General features: G+C 32.5%; 1 protein-coding gene and 1 long non-coding RNA gene across 8 annotated transcripts in view; both read left to right on the forward strand.

Annotated features, from left to right (window-relative positions):
- The window catches only part of LOC127705045 (uncharacterized), a 36,941-nt gene extending 29,844 nt beyond the window's left edge, over positions 1–7,097 (forward strand). For all 7 annotated transcript variants that reach the window (XM_052209298.1, XM_052209297.1, XM_052209303.1 and 4 more), the window contains 5 exons: positions 36–814; positions 1,705–1,735; positions 3,375–3,643; positions 4,626–4,653; positions 5,725–7,097. In XM_052209298.1, coding sequence (XP_052065258.1) covers positions 36–814; positions 1,705–1,735; positions 3,375–3,643; positions 4,626–4,653; positions 5,725–6,050 — 1,433 coding nt within the window. In that variant the 3' untranslated portion in view covers positions 6,051–7,097. The remainder of the gene's footprint in view (positions 1–35; positions 815–1,704; positions 1,736–3,374; positions 3,644–4,625; positions 4,654–5,724) is intronic.
- Positions 7,098–8,702: 1,605 nt separating this feature from the next.
- LOC127705056 (uncharacterized) lies at positions 8,703–13,888 on the forward strand. Its single transcript, XR_007983622.1, has 2 exons — positions 8,703–8,767; positions 11,558–13,888. It is a non-coding gene; the product is annotated as an uncharacterized LOC127705056 (long non-coding RNA).
- The last annotated feature ends 8,127 nt before the right edge of the window (positions 13,889–22,015 follow it).

Here is a 22,015-nt window from a genome sequence, read left to right on the forward strand (position 1 = left end):
TCTTACTTGTTTATATGGTTAATTCTATTTTACAGATGTTGAATTTTGGCCAAAGAGAGGGTCCATAAGAAATACTTTTGAAAAAATGTCAAGAAGTGGAATAATACAAAGGAGAAATCTCTATCTTATTTGGGAACAAAAGCACTTTGAGAAAATATTACCCTACAAAGAGTTCATATTTGATATGCTCATTCACCTTGATATTCTATCAGAGCAGCGTAGATATGATACTAAAACAGGGAGTCGGCTACAAGTGGAAAACTACTTTGTTCCTTGTATGCTCACAAAAAGAAATGAAACGGGTTTCATAACACAGGAATGCACACCAGAGAAAGCTATCAGTCTGGCATTCGTTTTTAAAGGGACGATTATACCACCCGCCTTCCCAAACCGTCTCATCAGCGCCTGTCTAAGTATGTGGACCACGAAGATATATAAAGGAAGAAAACTACTGTTTTCAGGATTTATTGGGTTATCATTTAATAAGGTACATGACATTGTTGTATGTGTTGAAGGCAACAGGATTCTGCTTTACATAGTCCATAAAACCTCTAATGGGCTGATTGTTCCAGATATAGCCACTGGTATCAAGGGATGCATGTTCAATACATTGGAGAGAATATCAGAATTCTATAAGTCCACAGTCCATGCAACCCCTAGCAGCCACAAACTACCCTTCCACATTAAATATGGATGCTCCAAGTTAGGATGTTATATCACCGAAGAGACAGCTTTGACAACTGATGAATGGATCTGCGATAAACATAAGATTTTACATACTAAAGAAAAGTGGAATGTTTGGAATCAAGATCAGGTATATAAGGATTGCGTAGTTCAGGATAGATAATAACACAACTCATTTGTTGAAAACAAAGGTAAATAAGGCCTTTAAGATAGAACGTGTAATGAACAAGTCAGGCTTGGTAAAAACACAACTGTCTTGTTGATAAGGAAGGTAGATAGGGCCCTTGTCAGGCACGTGTGATATAGAGGTTAGGATCGGTAAAAACGTGACTGTCCTGTTGAAAACACAGGTTCAGTAGGCCCTAAATCAGCATATAATATACAGACCAGGATAAGTAAAAGTACTACTTTCCTGTTGACAATAGAGATAAAATATGTCCTTCAACGGTATGTAACTTACACATCTCTGGTTATTACATAACAAAGGTAAAAGAGTCCCTAAATCAGCACATATGATTGACAGACCAAGGTAGGTAAAACGCAACTATCGTTAATATCAAAGACAAAGGAGGCCCTTCACCTGCACATGCGATCAATCATTTATTCTTTTGACTTAAACAGTTCTACCAGTCCCTTTGTTAAAGAAAAACACTTATTCATTTATTTGAGGTTTTAGATTATTCACAAAAGCTTGATTCTAGAATAGAAGTTTTCAGAATTAACCAATAACATATTTTGCATTTTCCAAATATTTGCACACTGTGATGTTGGACATTTGAAACTTACTTTTTTAATTTTCCTATCAATTTTTACTAACGCATCTTTCTGTCACATGAAGGGCTGTAACCTACCCATTCAAAGCAATACGTATAGGTCTTTATTGAAAAATACTGGAGGAAAATATCCCAGGTAATCATGAAATTTGACAAGTGATATTAGCCCACATCCATAAAAAGAATTATCATCTTATAACCATTTTTGTGAATAGTTTATTTTTTTCTAAGCAATATCTTGTTTCAGGCAAAAGAACAATGTGAAGAGAACTGCCCAGGTAAATCGCATTATCTAGATATTATCAAACTGTTTATTATAATGTTTAAACACAAAGTGTATGAATAATAATCTATAAACAAGTCTAAATTGAAAACAACGTTCAAACCTATGATTGAGTTGGATAAAAACCGCAATTTTTATACGTGTGCATGTAAAACAAATTTCTTGGTAGAGTGGTCTAAATACAGCACACACAACATTTTCCAAAAAACCAAAAAGTGAAAAAGTATATTTTAACAAAACGCATATTTTATTAAACACACAATTACTTAGATGAATATAAGTTTTGCATTATATAAATGTAAAGGTTTCATATATATTTTGCCTAACGATTTATCATTCATGAATATTAATCCAATCAGCAAGAATAGCCTGACCTTCAATCATTTGTGGGGTTTTAGATTAATTCAAAGAAAGAATTTTCTCCATTGAATAACAACCTAATATTAGTAGGTAACACATGTGGAGCAGGAAATACTTGAGCACCTGAGTACATCCTCGATTTTTGTAGGCACTCTTGTTGCGTAGTCTGAAATTGTCTATGTAATGATGTTTTATTGTTGTTTGTCCTTTCATCAGCTATTTTCTTATTGATTATTTTTTTGATTGCCCAAGTTTTTCTCTTTTTTATACAAATCTAATGTGTCAGATAACTACACAATTTAGGAGGAATTGCAAGTTCGGTATTTTTGTTATTTTACTTTTTACATCATTTTTATATTCAAATCATAAAATTTAAAGTTTTGGGAGAAGATTTGATTTTGAAGATATCCGATTTACCAGTTTATTGCATCAAGTCGATGCATCTTCCTCCAAGCAGTGTAAAGGAACCTGACTTTTCGCAGTTCCTTTTTGTATTTAAATTGATTTTGCCTCAACAAGATTGAGGAACACTATAAAATAGTACCCATGATGTCAACTGTTGTTGTTTGTCTGTTCTTTTTATTATTTTGCCAAATATAACAATATTAACAAAGAATTCATCTTTTCAAATGCATAAAATATGTTATTTAAAAACCTCTAAAAAATCACATTATGATAAATGGTTCTTATATGCGGGATAAAAGTACTTTTGATAGACAATTCATAGAATGGTACTTTGCTAATTGGTTGGATGGTGTATAGTGACATCAGTCGAGACGAAAATCATTTTATAATGTGTGTGCTTCCAAAGCGCTTTTCTGTATTTGCCTTCATCTGGAGCGCTCAAATTCCAATAAAATCCAAGGATGTATATACACATTAATACGTTAAAGGGTATTTGACCTACAAAGAATTACATATTGGCATAGGGCTTCAAACTTCCTCTTTTAGATATGAGGCAGGTGTATCCATTAATGTAAAGTTCAATGGATATATGAGATGCACAAATTCGTTGAAATGTGGGTTGTCGAGTGACAGGATATCACAAACATATCGTAAGGTGACATTAAAGAACTTTGATTTAAACAAATCCTGCATTGACTGGAAACTTGACTTTGGTTATTATTTTACGTAAAAGGTACTCTTGTATTAGGAAGTACAATCTTAATTTTTGGTTATTCATACTTTTTATACCAAATAAACATCATGTTAACAAACCTTTAATCACTAAGGTATTGGGATTCATTATCATGTATCATTGTGTACACATTTAGGTTTACAAGACGGTGCCTTGAGTCAGATACCGAGTGATATTGAACTTCAACGACTAGTTTCACGATGTGATGGTACCACAATACGAAAGTTAGCAATATATCTTGGTATGACATTTCAAGAATGGGAAGACCTTAGATGCGATTATGATCAGATTCAGATTGTTAAATTAAAAATTATGGTCAACTGGAGAGACAAATATAAAGGAAGATTTGGAAACATTGCAAAAGCTTTAACAGATATGAAACTTACTACCCATATGCTTTGTCAGGTAAGTATTTTGATTTATCACATATTTGTTACGAATACGTTGGGTTTTGCATATGTAATAACCTCAAAATTGCCCAGGGGCAAAAAAGAGTATATTGGTTATTGTGCCCTGATTCCAAATGACGTGACGTCACTGCATCCTTAACGACAATTTATAACAATTTTGTGATAAATTTTTTAAGAGTTTACCTATTTTGTTTCATTAAATTGTTATAATTGAACTTTTTTCTCTTTTCTGTAGAACTTCAATATGTGATAAATAGATTATAACATGTCTTTTCCATATTGGCCCTGGTATCATCCCTCGACCCATATCGGCCCTCGACTAAAGCCTCGGGCCGATATGGAAGTCTCGGGATGATACCAGGGCCAATATGGAAAAGGGCATGTTAATCTATACAGATTAGATAGAATGATAGAATGTCCATATCATTTCTGCTGAGGCTTGTACGATATCGGCCACAATGTTTAAAAATATGTTTCTACTATTCCAATCTTGCTCATAGAAAAATGTTGATAACATATCAGTGCCAATTTGCCAAAATTATTTATAATGTAGACAAAGTGATTTCTGTTTGATGCCTAATGACGTTTGGTAAGTTTTCATGATAACATGCATGTCATATGACATGAACATGTTAAGCTACGGACTCTGCCACAATGTAAACTATTTGCTGTTAGAATATTGGTCATTATTAGCTATGCATCAAGAAAATTGTATCCTAATTAATATAATGGACATATGTGATATGCTTTAAATATTGTAAACATTGGGGTTTTTTTTTTTGCATGTTGGTTAGTTTCGTGAGCTAGAATAATTATTGCAAATGAACAACATAACACCGGGTAGAAACTTTAAATCGCGGAAATAACAAACCTTCAAAAATATCTGCCGTAACAGCATATTCATGCTTACTCTTGTGTCGTTGAAATTGAAAGGTTTGTTTTATTGTATTCTAAAAAAAAAATACCATACATTGCAGGCAAAAAGAATCAGAAAAGGACAATATGGTACGTATATATTAATTATAACTCATCATTAGCGGCAACTCTGTGTTAAAATCTTATAATTTAATTTTGGATGTAACACGTCTTCTGATTGGCTTAAAGTTTTTTGTCTATCAGCTCATAGATATAGTTTTGTCATGTGACCGTGATGTCATCAACGTTTTTTCCTTGATTTTCTCCTTAAAAATGGAATTTAGAATTAAATTATAAGGAATGAGTGTAATTTTTTCTGTCTATTCGAAATAACTAAAAAATGTGGTGCACACTTTTAAATAACACATTCAGTGTGCACCACATTTTTGATGTTATTTCTTCATAGACAGAAAAAATATTACAGTCATTCCAATAATAAATCGAACATTACTGCTTTCTTTTTTTGTATGATATAGTATAGTATAGTACAGTGACTTCCAATATTGTTGTGTTCTATACATAATTTACATAATATTCATACAAAGATTGATCTATACTAACTATCGTAAAACTGGGAAAAAAAGACCTTTTAAATGTTTATGATATGTTATGATATTATTTTGTTTTAAAATTTGTATTGTTATATTTCTATTTTATTCTTTAGTAAAACATATTTTTTTAGTAAAACTGAAAAATTATGGGTTTTTTTTTTATTATCAAAGCATGATATGTTTAATTTTATGTCATTGATTAAAACTAAACTTCATATAACAAAAGTGCTTGTGAATTATGAATATTTTAAATAAATTTGATTTTCCCCTGTGTTATCTCCCTTTGAAAAAATACAAAAATCTATAATGCAAACTGATTAATGCTTATTATAACTACATTGTGTTATTAATACTTTCAATATATATGTTTATCTAAAGGAAATAGGAATATAAGAAAAACAACTCACTGACACATTAATCAACATGGAAAATGTACAAACATATTTGTGTGCATGTCTGTTGTTTTTTTTAAACCTTGATAGCTTGATTTTCATTATTTACAATAATTTTCAATTAGTGTTTAGTTACGAGTATGAGAAGAAATTATCCTAAAAATATAATTTAGATCCCTTTACAATATATTTGTGATTTGCTTGCTATCTCTTTACAGATATCAGTGAGGAAAATATGGATGTGATTCCAACAGATGAAATACTAGATGAGCTGGCACAAGTAATAGGTGTAGTAGCCTACCAACTTGGTATAGAATTAGGATTATCTATAACATCATTAGATACTATACAGTACAACAATAGACGGAATTTAGTGGCACAATGTAAAGAAATATTATTTAAATGGAAAGATGATCAGCGAGTCAGACCAACCATAGCTGTTCTGATCAATGCTTTGGTAAATGTCGGAAGAGGAACTCAGTGTTTGGAGGAAATAATTAAAAGTATAGGAGTACATTCCACGAGCGGAAAAATATGGAAATAATTAAAACACACTTGAAAAAACTGAATCTTTTTCAGAAGAAAATTTGTACCAATTTTTTTAGTTGGTATAATATAACCGAACGTTACGCCATCCCTTTGCCTGGCTGTGTCTAATTTTTAGGAACAATTGAAATCAGATCTGGTGTCATTTTCATGCTATTAATATTCACATTCAACAGAATTACAAGAACTCAACATGTTTTTAGACTGTACATTGCAGTAAATTCAGAAATTTTGGCGTGCATTTATTATTGCGAAAAAGTCAGAAATGCGAGACGAATTGTTGGGATTTCAAGAAATGTTGATAACAAATAATGGTATCAAAATTTAAAAAAAGAGTTTTTATTTTTTCGAAACCTATCCCGTCACATCTTCTACATCGGAAAAACTTTTAAATTTTCAGTAGTTCAATTAAACGCAGAATGACGCAGAACAATCAAAATAAGCTATTGTTTTCCACATCACTTTATCATGGAGTAACTAAATAGTATTATGTAATAATTACATTACATGTATGTTTTATTATAATACGTTATTTTTATTGGCTAACAGCAATCTCGCGTCATTCTGAAATTAACCTTCATTTCAAAATGAAATGTAACATTCATGATGACACGAGCTTCCACAATAAAGTGCACAGGTAAATAAAAGAATAATTTGATCGAAATCGTGTTTTCATTATCCTAGCAAAAAAATGTAGTTATAAGTATTCAATGCTTCTTTCGTAATTTTATAGGGTTGTAAAAGCGTTTACCGCGCGCACATTTTTAGAATGAAGCGCTTCATACAAAATGTACTTCGGTCAACGCTTTTACACCCAAATAAATTTACAAAACGAAGCATTCAATTCTTAAGTAACACTTATACTTTTTGATATCACAAACATTGTGACTTTGTGACAAAACGAAATATTCTGGTTGATCTCCTTTGAACCTAATTATGGGGCTATCAGTTACTTTTCTCTTACATTGCATATTATTGTTCTGTCAGAGGTACACATAATTTTATTTTACTTACTTTTTACCTATCTATAATTATGATTAACTTCAGTTTTTGAAATCAATATGTAATCCATATGTTGTTATTAATGATTTGTTGTATATCTCCTAGATTTTGTAATTGTTGGCCTTATTTCGGAAAACCTAGACCAATAAAAAAAACACTAAACAAACCAACACAACTGTCTAATAATACACATGGCAAAAAATAAATATAGAGCAACACGAACCCAACAAAAAATGAGAGATGATTTCAGGAACTCCGGAAGGGTAAGTACAACTGGCTCTATTCAAAAAATTGAAAATAACACTTTATAAATTGTAATCGTCCGAAGATGTTTTCTGGATTTACCTTCATCATGAACTCTCAAAGCCGAATATTGTGAACGTCAAGGATCTAAAAGAACCGAAACAGTTGAAGAGTCATATGACCAAAAAGGACCTAAATATAATTGCCAAACCCATGTAAGATCAACTTTGTCTGAGGGAGTTGAAACCTTAGTTTCGTTATAATTTATCAATTTATAAACGGACAAGTTAGGAAAGATATGTTATAAATCATGTCAGGACCTAAGTAATGACTACTGAGCTGATGATACCTTCGAGGACTGATAGTCCACCAGCAGAGGTATCGACGCAGTGCTATAAAAAATTAAAATAACACTTTATAAATTTTATGCGTCCGAATCGCTTTTCTAGATTTACATTCATCAGGAACTCTCACAGATGGATATTGTGAAAGCCAAGAATGTATAAGAATCGAAACAGTTGAAGAGCTATAATTCTAAAAAGGACATAGAAAAAATTTCTAAATGTATCAAAAATTAACTTTAGGAGTTGGAACTTTTACTGACAATAAGTAACGTGTAAGCCAATAAAAACACTAGAATTAAAAGCAAATATTCACATTTTTAGAAATGATGGTAAAACTTGAAAACTTGGAAATACATACTTCAAATTGATGCAACAGTTACCAACTTCGTATTATTTGATTATATAAACTGCGAAAAGCTTTTGACATCACTTGGCAGCTCATCGTTTTTTCCCTTAGAATCCCCAGATTGATGCCACTACGTGTATCTTACTGAAAATTACACTTTGTAAATTACGTTTGTCCGGAGCGCTTTTCTTGATTATCATTCATCCAAATCGCTCTTGAAAACTGAAAAAATAATAAAGCCAAGGATATATAATCACCTTTATACTTGACGAGCTACAAATTTCAAATGTTTAACAAAATCATTGATCAATTCAGAGAAAAGAGCGATACCTCAACTTTATCATTGATTACATATATGTGTACTGTACAATGATGTATTAGGTAAACAAAGCTTCCTTGTAACGGTGTAAGGTAGATATTAAAATGTTTATTACTTTCTACTTTATTGCATACAAAATTAACGTTAATTTGAAAAGTATGATTTATTTTTTTTTAATTGCAATCATCAAAATAATGCACCAAAAGGAGAAAAAAGTTATGTCAAACTTTCGAAGAAAATACTCAAATCTAGCTCAACCTTTCTTTGACTGATGAAGAAAAACTGTTCGTTAATTAGCTGCATTCATAGTAAAACTAAATTCTTAACAATTTCATTGATCAATTCATAGATCAATTCAAGGAACAGAGCGATAACTCAATTTTATAATTGATTGCATATACGTGTACTGTATCAGGTAAACAAAGCTGTCTAAACGACAAACTTCCTTGTTACGATGTAAGGTAAATATCTAACTGTTTGTTACTTTCTACTTTATTGCATACAAGATTAACGGTAATTTGAAAAGTACTTTTGATTTTTTTTTTTTTAATTTCAATCATTGAATGATCCAAAAGGAGGGAAAAGGTAACGTCAAACGACCTGTATTTTAACATAATATCTAGTTTGTGAGCAAAGTTACCATAAAATTAAGAAAAAATGCTCAAAATCTAGTTAAATCTATCTTTGACTGATGCAGAAAAACTGTTCATTGATTAGCTGCATTCACGAAAACAAAATTCTTAACAATTTCATTGATTGATTCATTGATCTATTCAAGGAAAAGAGCGATAACTCAACTTTATTATTGATTACCTATACTAGTACGTGCATTGTATCAGGTAAACAAATCTGTCTAAACGACAAACTTCCTTGTTACGATGTAAGGTAAATATTTAACTGTTTATTACTTTCTACAATGCTCTATTTTTTTGTAATTCAAAATAAACGGTAATTTGAAATTTGCAGATGATTTTTTTTTTAATTTCAATCAGCGAATGTCCAAATAGAAGACAAAAATAACGTCAAACGTTCTGTATTTCAACTAACCCTATCATATACTGTACGTGTCATACAAGATATAAGCAGGCCTAGTACGTAGTCCCAAATAACGTCTTTAAATGCTATTTTATTTTTTGCTCTGTCTTCTAAGATTCACTGAACTTACAAATTTGATAGTGTAAAATCAGTACATTTGAAGGTTAAAGTTTTGGGTTAAGGTAGCTTACAATCAGTTGGGGGAAGATCAACTTGAAATTAAGTTCCCAATGTTCATTGTGAGATTAACATTTAACTTAATATACCAATTTACGCGTTTGTCCCTGTTTAATAGTTACTTAGCATGAAGATATGATAGTGCGAGTGGGTCAATGGTGTCCTGTGGACACGTGTTCTTGACTATCTATTTTGAGGAATTTTAGTATAAATGCCATCGTTTCATTGTTCTTTTTAATTGTGTTCAGATTTTATAGATTTTGTCAAAAGTAAAATAACAAAAATACCGAACTCCAAGGAAAATTCAGAGCGGAAAGTCCCTTATCAAATGGCAAAATCAAAAGCTCAAACACATCAAACGAATGGAAAACAACTGTCATATTCCTGACTTGGTACAGGCATTTCCTTATGTAGAAAATGGTGGATAAAACCTGGTTTTAAAGCTAGCTAAACCTCTAACTTGTATGACAGTCGCATAAAGTTCCATTATATTGACAACAATGTTTGAACAAAACAAACAGACATAATAGGTAAAAATGTCAAAAATAGGGGTACAGCAGTCAACATTGTGTTATAATCTTAATCACGATAAAAACAAACAAATATGTTAACAAAGAAAAACATATAGACAAAGAATATAAGTAGAAATGAAAGAAAGGAATACAAAAATGACCATAGCACAATAACACAATGGCGGGATGTATAAGTACCGATCAATTTAAAGTTAGGAACATCGAACAGGCACCTGTCTTTTATTAGCTGTAGATGTCTTTTGGTATTATAGTCGTTTGATTGATGTCTCATTGACGTTGCCTACCCCACTTATATCAAAACCAATACAGCGTTAGGGTTAAATCCCATGAATTTAATTATGTAAACATGAGAACTAAGACATCTGTTCTAATCGAACACAAGTGGACAAGATGCAATTTACTTGTTTCAATTCGTGACCATATTAGTACCGTTGTTCATTTATATATCAAGAAATGCAGCTTTTTTTTTGGAACCAGAAACAAAACTAAGTAAATCATGAAATCCAAAAAATGCAATATCTAATCGCGCTCTGTAAAACAATTTACACTTACAATTCGATTTGGCAATTGTAGATATAAATGACAAAAATATAAATTAATATGAAACAGAGGAGTTACGATGTACATGACTGTATTTAGTCAGTGGTGATGTCATTATGAAGTCACGATTGAACATTTAGGTTTCAAAATAGATATTTAGAAACAGCTTTAACTTCATTGAGATATTTTATTCTTCCAGAAAACTTGGTTAAAAGCGCCCCCAAACAAGGGGGTATATATTTGGTACACATTAAGAATCTGCTTTGAATTAGGAATACAAAAACGCTTTTAGAATTCATCTGAACTGTAAAGTTTCAAGAGCGTTTGACAACAACCATTATGTTGTCCTTGAATTGCAAAGATATCTCCAACACTTTCAAATGATATCTCTTAATAAGTCTATCGGTATTGTAATTTATATATTTGACCAAAATGTATTGCTCGTAGTTAAAAATAATATTGCAAAAATAAATTTTAGCAAAATTGCCTACAAATATATTTCACACAAGCAAAACATCTTTTGATAATGCCATTGATCATGTTTAGATATAAACAATAAACCTTCAAAATAAAGCTATGCTGACAGTTTCTGGCAGTTATTCATTACGGGCAAGAAGTTCGAGGACCCAAATTAAAAAACGTAAGATACAATCAAAAATATTAATACTGATATTTGTTACACTTATGTTGTGAACATTATTTAATTCATATAGTATCTGTAGTCATTGAATTACTTTCAACACATATGAACAAATTATTTTAGAAAACAATAAATTTTGATACCGGTATTTCAAACATCAAACAAAAACGTCGCCTTTGAAAGGTAACATAATCTATATGAGGTCAGCAGTGCGATTGATACACTATTTAAACTATGCAAACTTTTCGTTTTATATTCAAAGTCTTCGGATTGTCATACCAAATCTAATGAAGAAAATAAAGATCATATCATTTGTATTTAATTAGTGAGACTAACTGTAAAATGGCTACCAATACCTCACTGTGTACGATATGTGATCTCCGACATCTTACCACATCCTCTACGCACTGGTGTCCAGAATGTGAGGAAGCACTGTGCACTCAATGTAAAGAACACCATAGTCTATCAAAATCATCCCGAGGCCATCAGATCATCCCTATATCGGACTACAACAATTTACCTTCGTTCATCGGTAATATCGACTTAGTATGCATTTATCACAATGAGAAATACCTACAATACTGTGTTAAGCATGAATGTTCAATTTGTTACAAGTGTATTAAAGAACATGGAAACTGCGGTGGATTTACACTTCTTGAAGAACTTACAATGAACGTAAAGTCATCGGAAGTGTTCCGAGATATGGAACAGAGCTTGAAGGATATGATAGCTAATATCGATCGAAACAGAGAGGACAGGGAAAAAATATAAAAATGATTAGGAATAAAAAGAAACAGATCATCGAAGATCGATGTAAGGTGTATGAAAAAACAGATAAACCTGCACCTTGATAACCTGCAAGAGGAATTCATGAAAGAACTTGACAAAATAGAAGAGGAATGTTGCAAAAAGATTCAGTCAATCGTTTCTTCTCTTAATAATCAAATCAAAGGAATAGTTCATTGCAACAAAGAAATCGAAAACATGAAGAATTATGCTTCCGATATACAAACATTCCTTGGTATGAGAGAGATCCTGAAGAATATCACCAAAAACGAGCACTGCATCCAGTCCATTGTTCAAAAAAAGAATGTAGAAACAGTTGGCTTAGATTGTACCATCGATGCTAAGATACAGGATTTTCTAACTAATGTAAAGAAATTTGGTTCCATTCTGGTTGATAGCAAGCCGTCTGAAAGCATCAAATTAGTCAGAAAGAAAGACAGACAAGCTCAAATACTTGTGACAGAAGAAAAACGATCTGTAAACAACATACAATTAAATTTTAGGCAGAAACTAAAAACTTCATGTGTTGAAACTAGGGGATGTTGTGTAACTGCAAATTGTAGATACATTTTTACGGATTACGATGAAGACAGCCTAGTTGCATTGAACTCACATGGTAAGACTGAATATACCATCAAACTTTTAGACTCATATAGTGCCTTTGATTTAGCATGTATAGACGACAATACAGTAGCCGTAACTACTGGAATAGCAAGTGAAAAGGATTGTGTTTTAATTGTGATTTGACCACCAGAGAAATAAAGCGGTTCTTTGAATTACCTGGTACACCTTTTGGCATTACATTCGATGGTAAATCATTAATTTGCTGCTGTACCGGAAATTTCATATCTATGATATCATGTACATACTTTAGCTGTACCAATATTCCAAACATATTAACGTCGCAGGACTCATATATTGCTACGCATGGTGACAATTTTTTCTATACTGTGCCCTATGATAGTAAAGTATCTTGTTTGTATAATGGAAAATCAGTTTGGGAGTTCAAGAATGAAAGTGTTTTAAAGAACCCAGGAGGAATTACTGTAGACGATAAAGAGAAATGTTTTAGTCGTTGGGATTGATTCTAAGAATATCGTTGTGATTTCTCCTGATGGAAAACAATACAAAGAGATACAAACCAAGAAATATGGTCTCACTAAACCGAGTACGATATTTTTTGACAGCATAAGGAAGCAGATGGTAGTTTCAAACGAGGACAATTTCGCACATATCTATGACATTTCGTATTGTTAAATTTAGTTCTATATGAGTGAAGCCCCTAAAAACTAAACGATCAAGCTAAAAAGGAAATTACATATTTCAACTTTCCAGAACCTGTACCTTTCTTTTTATTTTACAGACTTTCGATTTTTGATGACACTTTCAAATCTAGTCAAAATATTAAGTGATGTGCGCATGTAAAAAATAAAATAACAAAAATACCAAATCCAAGGAAAATTCAAAAAGGAAAGTCCTTAATCAAATGGCAAAATCAAAAGCTAAAACGAATGTAAAACAACTTCCATATTACTGACTTAGTACAGTCATTTCCTTATATAGAAAAGGGAGGATTAAACAAGGTTTTATAGCCAACTAAGCCTCTCACTTGTATGACAGTCGCATAGAATTCCATTATATTGACAACAATATGTGAGCAAAACAAAACGAAGTAATAGGTAGAAATGTCAAAAATTCGGTTACAGATGTCAACATTGTGTTATGATCTTAATTACTATAAAAACAAATAACTATTTCAAAGTATACATGTTTAGCTACCACTTGGCATAGCCGCTTTGGACATGAATGAACCCTCTTTTATTATATTCTGTGTTATAGATATTGTCAATACAATTGTCTTGATTATTTCAGTGTAATTTCTGTATTCATTGTGTTGTTGCTTTTACAAACACAGTCTTACTTTTGGGGCAGCAATATGTGAAGCCACTTTACTCTTTTCATTGCTTAAATCAACGAGAGGCGGAAGATACCAAAAGGATAGTCAAACTCATAAGTCGAAAGCAAACTGACAATGCCCTTGCAAAAAACGAAAAACGACCAAAAGACAAACAACAGTCCACAAAACACAATATAAAAAACTGAAGACTGAGCCACATAAACCCCACTTAAAAACAAGAATGATCTCAGGTGCTCAGGAAAGTTATGCAGATCCTGCTCCAAATGTAACACCCGACGTGTTACGGCATTCTATTCAGAAGATTTTATGAACATGTGGTCATGGTTTGATAAAGATTTGTTCGTGATTTTGTTACGAATTATGAAATTTCTGTAATCATTTTCAAAGAATTTACATTTTGTGAAAATGTTTGGGTATCTTTTTTTTTAATTAATTTTAAGTTGTACATGTTCCGGACCATATGAGTATTGGTAGATACCTCTGATGCTGGACTGTTAGTCCCGAGTGTATCACCAGCCCAAAAGTTATGGTACGAGTTCCATATGACATACCCACTCTACGAAATATACACATACATGTAACACCTTATAGTTTATTGTGTGGGAGGTGCCAATTGGAACTCTTTCCGAAGCTAGTACTTCGGTACTGTCATGTAAAATTCAAATTTGCTGTTACAAAATTTCAAAATTATTTTATATTAAGGAAAAACACTCATCGTAGATACCAGGATTGAACTTGTGTACGCCAGACTCGCGTTTCGTCTTCAAAAGACTCATCAGTGATGCTCTCATCAAAACAGTTCAAAAGGCCAAACAAAGTACGAAGTTGAAGAGCATAAGAGGACCCAAAATTCCTAAAAGTTTTGCCAAATACATGTATCTCCCTAATATAAAGCTCTGATTCCTTTCCAGGTTTGGCTTTACTTTTGATCCTTTTTGGTTTTGTTAGTTCTTCGGTGTTTTATTAAGTTTTTTAATTTTTAAATATTTTGGTTTCGAGCATCACTGAAGAGACATTAATTATCGAAATGCGCATATGGTGCAAAAAATGGTAGTGTCAATGTTATTTGGACCTTATGTGTATGGTCATGAACATATGCGTATCGAAGAAGAAGAACATTTTATTCCCCAGAGGGCCTCAAAAGGCATGAACATTTTGACATGACAATTACATCCATAATGCAAACAAATAGTTTCATCAAAAGAGACGATTTTTCGTTACATATTGTTAGTTTTGTTTTGCTTTTTTGACCACTTTTTGCGGTCTATCTATTTCGAAACTCATTGCTATGTCCGTCTCTGTAATGACGTTTTAATTGTCAATGAACTATTTTCATGTTTAAATTGTAATTTCTTTAAGCCAGGGATTTCGTTACCACAAATTATTTAAAACGTTTACTAAATTCTTCCCCACATACAAGGATTTCGTTTGGACATTTGGTAGTACCTTAGACTTATCACAAACGGGATATCATATCCAACAGCGCCTGCATATGGAGCATATCTCCCAGTTGATACGATAGCCTTTCCTGTCATAATTTATTAGATAGATTTGCTGCTTACAAGGAAGCCATTAAACCAAGGGGTCCATGTGGTGAAGTTGAAATCGTCCCTTCAAAAATTTTGTGGACGACTACACGAGATGGTTGACCGTTTCACAGATGGCGACGTAAACGTTCCAATCGTAGTTACACAGTCCCGTCCTCTTTTCCTCGAATTAGATATATCAATGTATCACCAAATGTGTACTGATATAAGCAACACGGCGGGTGTCACATTTGGAGCAGGATCCGCAGACCATTCCGAAGCTCTTGAGATTAATCGTTTTTCGTTGGGTTCGTTTTGCTCAGTCTTCTAATTTTCTGTGTTGTGTTTTGTTGACTGTTGTTTGTCTTTTGACTGATTTTCGATTTTACCATGGCGTTGTCAGGTTTTGACTATTCTAGTTGAATATTATTTTTGGCAAGTTCCACCTTTCTTTTACGGTAAAGTTGTTAATATTGTCCGTATTTAGACAAAATCTATGAAAACATTTTGATTGATCTGGTGAATAAACTTATTCTTAGAGGTTACCAAATACACTGTAATAAGAACTTTGAATACTTTTTCACTCGATACTTCATTGATTTTGTGAATATGTTTTGTTAACAGTTCGAAACTTATACATTTTGTCATTGCACATGGTCGAGCTCATCTCAAACTGTTTTTGGCGTCTTTGTCTAAAATTTGTTGGGTGTAAATTTCAACTACAGGTAGCTTGTATATCATAATTATTGCCTTCATTGAATAAATATTGTTTTTTTTTTAAACTCTTTTTTTTTACCTGCGTCAGAAATGTCATGTCCCAAGATTCAAAAAGGTCAAATATGATTTAATTTGATAAGAAGTAGAGGACGTATGATTCGACAATCTAAAGAACGTATAATTTACTTTTTAGTTATTAACGCACAAAGCAAATATAAATAAAAAGAGATGTGGGGTATACGTAAAACCATGAAAAATAAATGGAGAATGTGTCCATGGGACACAAATGATGCCCCCGCTTGCATATAACGTTATGAAGGGGCATAACTCCAGAACGGTAAAAGTGACGCCGCCAAAATTAAAACTTGATCCGAGTTTGTGGTAATAAGAATTGTGTATAAGTTTTATAACATTTGGTTGAGGCAAACTTAAGTTAGAGAACGGAAACCAATTTCAGAACGTATGTACGGACGGACGAGCGGGCGAGCAAGGGTAAACTTTAATGCCCCATAAAAAGAAAATAATAAACGGCCTCGTATTTCAAGCACTGAATCGGCCCGAGTACAGTATGGAAAAATTGTAAATAGAAATATAAAACATCAAGGATCTTCCATCAACACCATATTTCTCAAATTAACATGACACATTAAGATACTACATAAAACAACCATTATCGAGGCTCCTGACGGGGGACAGGCAATGAATATGTCGTGGGTTTAAGTCGTTTTTCGAATCTCTATATTCTCCCGTTTTATCCCGATTATTAACCGGCAAGCGATACATAAAATGTTAAAATACAACCGGTACTGGACAGACACTTAGCTCTAAAATAATGGTGTATTAGCTAATTATAACAAGAGCACAAGTAATGATAATAAGCAATTGCTAATTGCTGTTGAAAACAAGTTCAAACGCTAAATCTGCTGATAATTAATCATGCTGTCCTTGGAGGGTCTGGATGGGGTTTACAGAATAGATTGATTGATTGTTTGTTGCTTGAGTCCAGTGGCAAATATGTCATGCATGTTTAGGACGAGAATAGAGAATAATTGGCCAATACTATAGAAAATGGACCAACAAATTAAGAATAAAGACAAATAGGCAAACAAGATAACGAATAGAGAATATTTGGGAGCTAAAATATAAATAATGGAGAATTAAAGGTAAAATTTATAAACAAATTTATGGCTTAATAAATAAAAAGTACCGAATTATCCCCCCCCCCTTTTCCAGACCATCTCCTATACACTCTAAATTGCAATATTTTCAGTCCTGGTAAATAGTTTCATCGAGTTTAATCTATAGTCGTATTCAAATTATACATTTCATCTGAAACAAAATGCCATCCTGGGGACAATGCACATTACACTATTGAATATACATTGAATATCTATTATATATAAGAAATATACAAAGCAGTAAAAGAGGGGGAATTTAAGGAAAAGTGAGCTTAGTTGGATAGATTAATTTTTACATTTAAAATTTTATTTTTAAAGAATAAGAGAATAAATATATACCAGTATCATTACAAATATCTTTGTAGAATATGGTTCGGTGGATTTTTATGAAATTGTGATTCATACAATAAAACTAAAAAGAATGCAATAAAGGCCGTATCAGGAAAAAGCGTAATTCACTTATATTTTGGTTTTGTGGATCGACTACAAAAACATTTACGCGAAATACAAAAGTAGGTTATACTATGTCGAGACTCAATGAATCAGAAAGTTAATAATTAACAATAAAAAATAATTGTGATTAATTAATCAGTAAAAAATTGAGTGGAAAGAAATTTGTGGACCATGTAAGCACACCTTGACCAGTCCAAGTATTAAAAACTTACTAACTAGACATGTTCATGTAAGCCCGAGGATATATGATCATATATTTTACAAAATGAAGTCCATGTACATATTTGTAAAATAGGCGCGTCGTACAATGAACAGTTGTACGTGACATCTCTCAGTATAAACATCTGTGCATTTCATAAAAACAACAAATCTATAAAATTAGTAATGGCGACGGATAAGAAGGATATTAAATCTTTAAAAAGTGACGAAACCGTATATGTATCATTTCAAAATAGATCTCCTCGGAACGTTACTCTTTATTGGCATGACTATGCGGGGAAACTTGTACGATATGCCGTAATAAAATCTGGAGGGATTTACAGTATAGATACTTTTGTGACACATCCTTGGTCAGTTTCCGACAGTAAAACTGGAGATAGATTGTTCGTAGATAATCAGTTTGTTTTCTTTCCTAAAGTACAACCACAAGACGGTAATGAACCACGATACGACAGATTTTTCATTGATTTACCAGGTAAACAAGTTACATTTATTGTTTATGTTACCGGGTAGTCTACACTGCATTTAGAAATACCACTGAAAACGCGAAATGTAATTTTGTTTTTTTGTCACTCATTCCATTATAATTCATTGGGGGAGTGAGGTGTTCGGATATTAAAACCCAATGCAATTTCTTGAAAAATGCGGCACTAAATCATTATGTTTAGAAAAAAAGGGGAATCGAAATATTTTATAAATTTTTTCATACATATATATATATATAGTCTTAATTTGTTATTATTTTATAGTCATTTATTTTTCATTTCATTTTTAGCGTATTTTAAAGTTCCTAATATGAATATATTCAATATGGGTTTTATGTTAATGATAAGCAACCCCTTAAACAATAGAAACCAAAGACATTTATGTTTAACATAGATAACTATCTTTAACAATAAACAGGTGTCTTCACAAAATGTCCAACTCTAAGTTATCCGAGTCACGAATAGTAGCACTTTCAAACAAAAAAATGCCATGTAAGCGGTTCATCCCTTGGACGATTTGAAATACCAAAAAAGCCCTTTGCCGGTTTGAATAATTACAAAGAATAAAAGAGATTAACTTATTAGTGTATGTTTAAGAACTCTTGGCCTCTGACTTGCTCTCTTCTTAGGGTTAAACGAGTTTCCTTAGTGAGTAGTTAATTGATTGTTGAGTGTTTCACATCCAGTAGCAAATAGTTCCTTCGTGATCATGACGAGATTTTATTGATTGACACACTCTTGAAGCCACGTGAAATGTATCTCGGTAGATTGAATATATGTCGGTCAAGTACGAAGTAAACAACAAAAAACAGTGCAATCTTATCACTACAAAACGAGAGTCTTTCGTTGGCATTTTAAAACGCGATTTATTTTACTTCTATTCTGTCATATAAGGGGTGGTGTTAACTTAACGTATCCCTGCCCGGCAACCCTCGGATGACTGCACAGCGTTTTTGTGCTGTGAGAAACGAGCAACCAGTGGTGCCCGAGCTGCTATAATCAAAGAAAAAACCTTACAATGTAATGCGTTAAATGTTAATGACATCGTGTTGTATTTTTAAACGTTGTGTTTTTTTTTTTACGGAAACTCAAAAAACTTTTATAGCAGCTGAACTTAAATACAACTTCAAAAACCTGCTCAATGATTATCAAACATTTACAAACAATAGTATCGCGTTTAATCTTAATTACTTGGTAATGTATTTTTAAACGCTGTGTATATTTTTAACGAAACATAATAATTATAGACACACTTTTGACTTTCCAAGGTAGCTGAAATTAAATATCACATCATGCACCTGTTCATACGTACTGTATCAAACTTCTTTAAAATATCAAACAGAACCTGGTAACAGATTCAAAATACGCCCTAAAATAATATAAAATAGTAAAAAATTGTCGCGCTACAAACACAAAATGGAGCGGCCCTAAGATTCAGTCACGTGAATTTCTTGAGTGCCCTCCCCGAAAAAATTCTAATCTACAGCTATATGTAAAAATTATAAATGTTTTTTCATCTTGTTTTCAGTGTATCCTCTTTTGATAAGATGTTTACAAGAAATAAGAAAGGAAATACCTAAAAATGAAATGGACAGACTTCACATTCCAGATAATCTCAAACATGCTCTTAAATATGTTCCAGACCTCAAGTGTTCTACATATGAACGATTTGCCATAATTAATCAATCATTAACTTGAAAGGATGTGCGATTCTCTCGGTGATCATCGATGGGCATAGAAATATGGAGGGAAAAGTTTGAGTTCAACGACAAAAAGAAAGAACAAAAGGATTTGTTTCTTTCTTATGTGAAATTGGCTGGGTACAGTCCTGGATTTGTTAAAACTTGTCTGATACATATTCATTACGTAGTTAAGAAGTTTAATCTACAGTTTATGATGAAATTGTGTCTGATCCATATTCATTACGTAGTTTAGGGGTTTAAGCTACAGTTTATATATATGAAATTGTGAAACATTGTAAAGTATGACGTCAGACCACGTAGGAAGCTTAAGCATATTAAATTGACGATTGAAAATAATACATTTGATTATGTGATTTATTGAATCATTGGATAAATATATATATAAGTTTCAGTCGAATTTTATTCTTTCTGTTAATACTTCATCAGGTTTCAAATGAAAAAGGAAGTTTTGTATTGTACACAATAGAATGGCACTGATGACAAAAGAAAAGGAGGAATTTGTTCTTCCCTTTAAGATCATCCAAAACTATAATATTGATATACATGCATTAGAATTTTCCGATGTGGTAAATAAGGGGTCAAAATATTATCATTCATATATGGCGGCCATATAGCACATGCTTTATAAATAAAAATGATTGATGTGAAGTTGGTGTCCTCTTCTAGATCCGCATTGAAAAATATATTACATGTACAGTTATTAGAAAAACAAAGGATATGGAGTATCCATCCATGACACAAAATCAGTACATGCACAGCAAAACACAAAAAGCAAAGGAACAGCGCTTTCATTGCTGTTCTTCATCTCAATTATCTTCAACACGGAACAAAAAGCTCTCACCTCACTACTTGTTTAAAACGGCCCCCAGCACCGGTTTGAACGGAATTCTTAACAAAATAATTCGGATGGACTTTTTAAGACGGAACGCCACCAAATCGGGTCCGGTCAGTGTTTACTTTATAGTTTTAGTATATGTAAATATATTCTAAGTACATAAGGTAACAACTGGGACTGTGACATACCTTTTTAGTTATCCTTTTCCCAGTAAACAGCGACTGTGACAAAAGTTTTAAAATGTTTGTAGTTTGATACCAGGCCTTTTATAGGTCATTATGCGGTATGGGTTTTGCTCATGGTTGAAGGCCGTACGGTGGCCTATAAAGGCAACAGTAGTATACCGCTGTTCGAAACTCATAAATCGATAGAGATAAAAACAAATCCGGATTACAAACTAAAACTGAGGGAAACGCATCAAATATAAGAGGAGAACAACGACACAACAAAAACACAACATTAAAATGTAACACACACAGAAACGAACTATAATATAACAATGGCCATTTTCCTGACTTGGTACAGGACATTTTAAGACAAAAATGGTGGGTTGAACCTGGTTTTGTGGCATGCCAAACCTCCCGCTTTTATGGCAACGTCAAACACAACACCAAAACGACAACATCACAAGACAGGACCACAATACAAATAAATGGAGAACAAATAGGACAAAGAAACACACGAATAATAGCTAGCAGAAGGTACTAGGCTTAAAATTCAATACGCCAGATGTGCGTCTCGTCCACACAAGACCAACCAGTGACGCTCAGATAAAAAAAAGTTTGAAAGCCAAAACAAGTACAAAGCTGAAGAGCACCGAGGACCAAAACTTCCAAAAAGTTGCGCCTAACACGGACAGGATTTTCTGCCTGAGACAAGAACATCCTTATTATTTAGAATAATTTATAATTTTGCAAACAGTAAATTTTATAAAATGACTATATAATAGATATACATGATAAAA

This window comes from Mytilus californianus, unplaced genomic scaffold (genome assembly GCF_021869535.1).
Source record: "Mytilus californianus isolate M0D057914Y unplaced genomic scaffold, xbMytCali1.0.p SCAF_6, whole genome shotgun sequence".
In the NCBI taxonomy this organism is placed as follows: domain Eukaryota; kingdom Metazoa; phylum Mollusca; class Bivalvia; order Mytilida; family Mytilidae; genus Mytilus; species Mytilus californianus.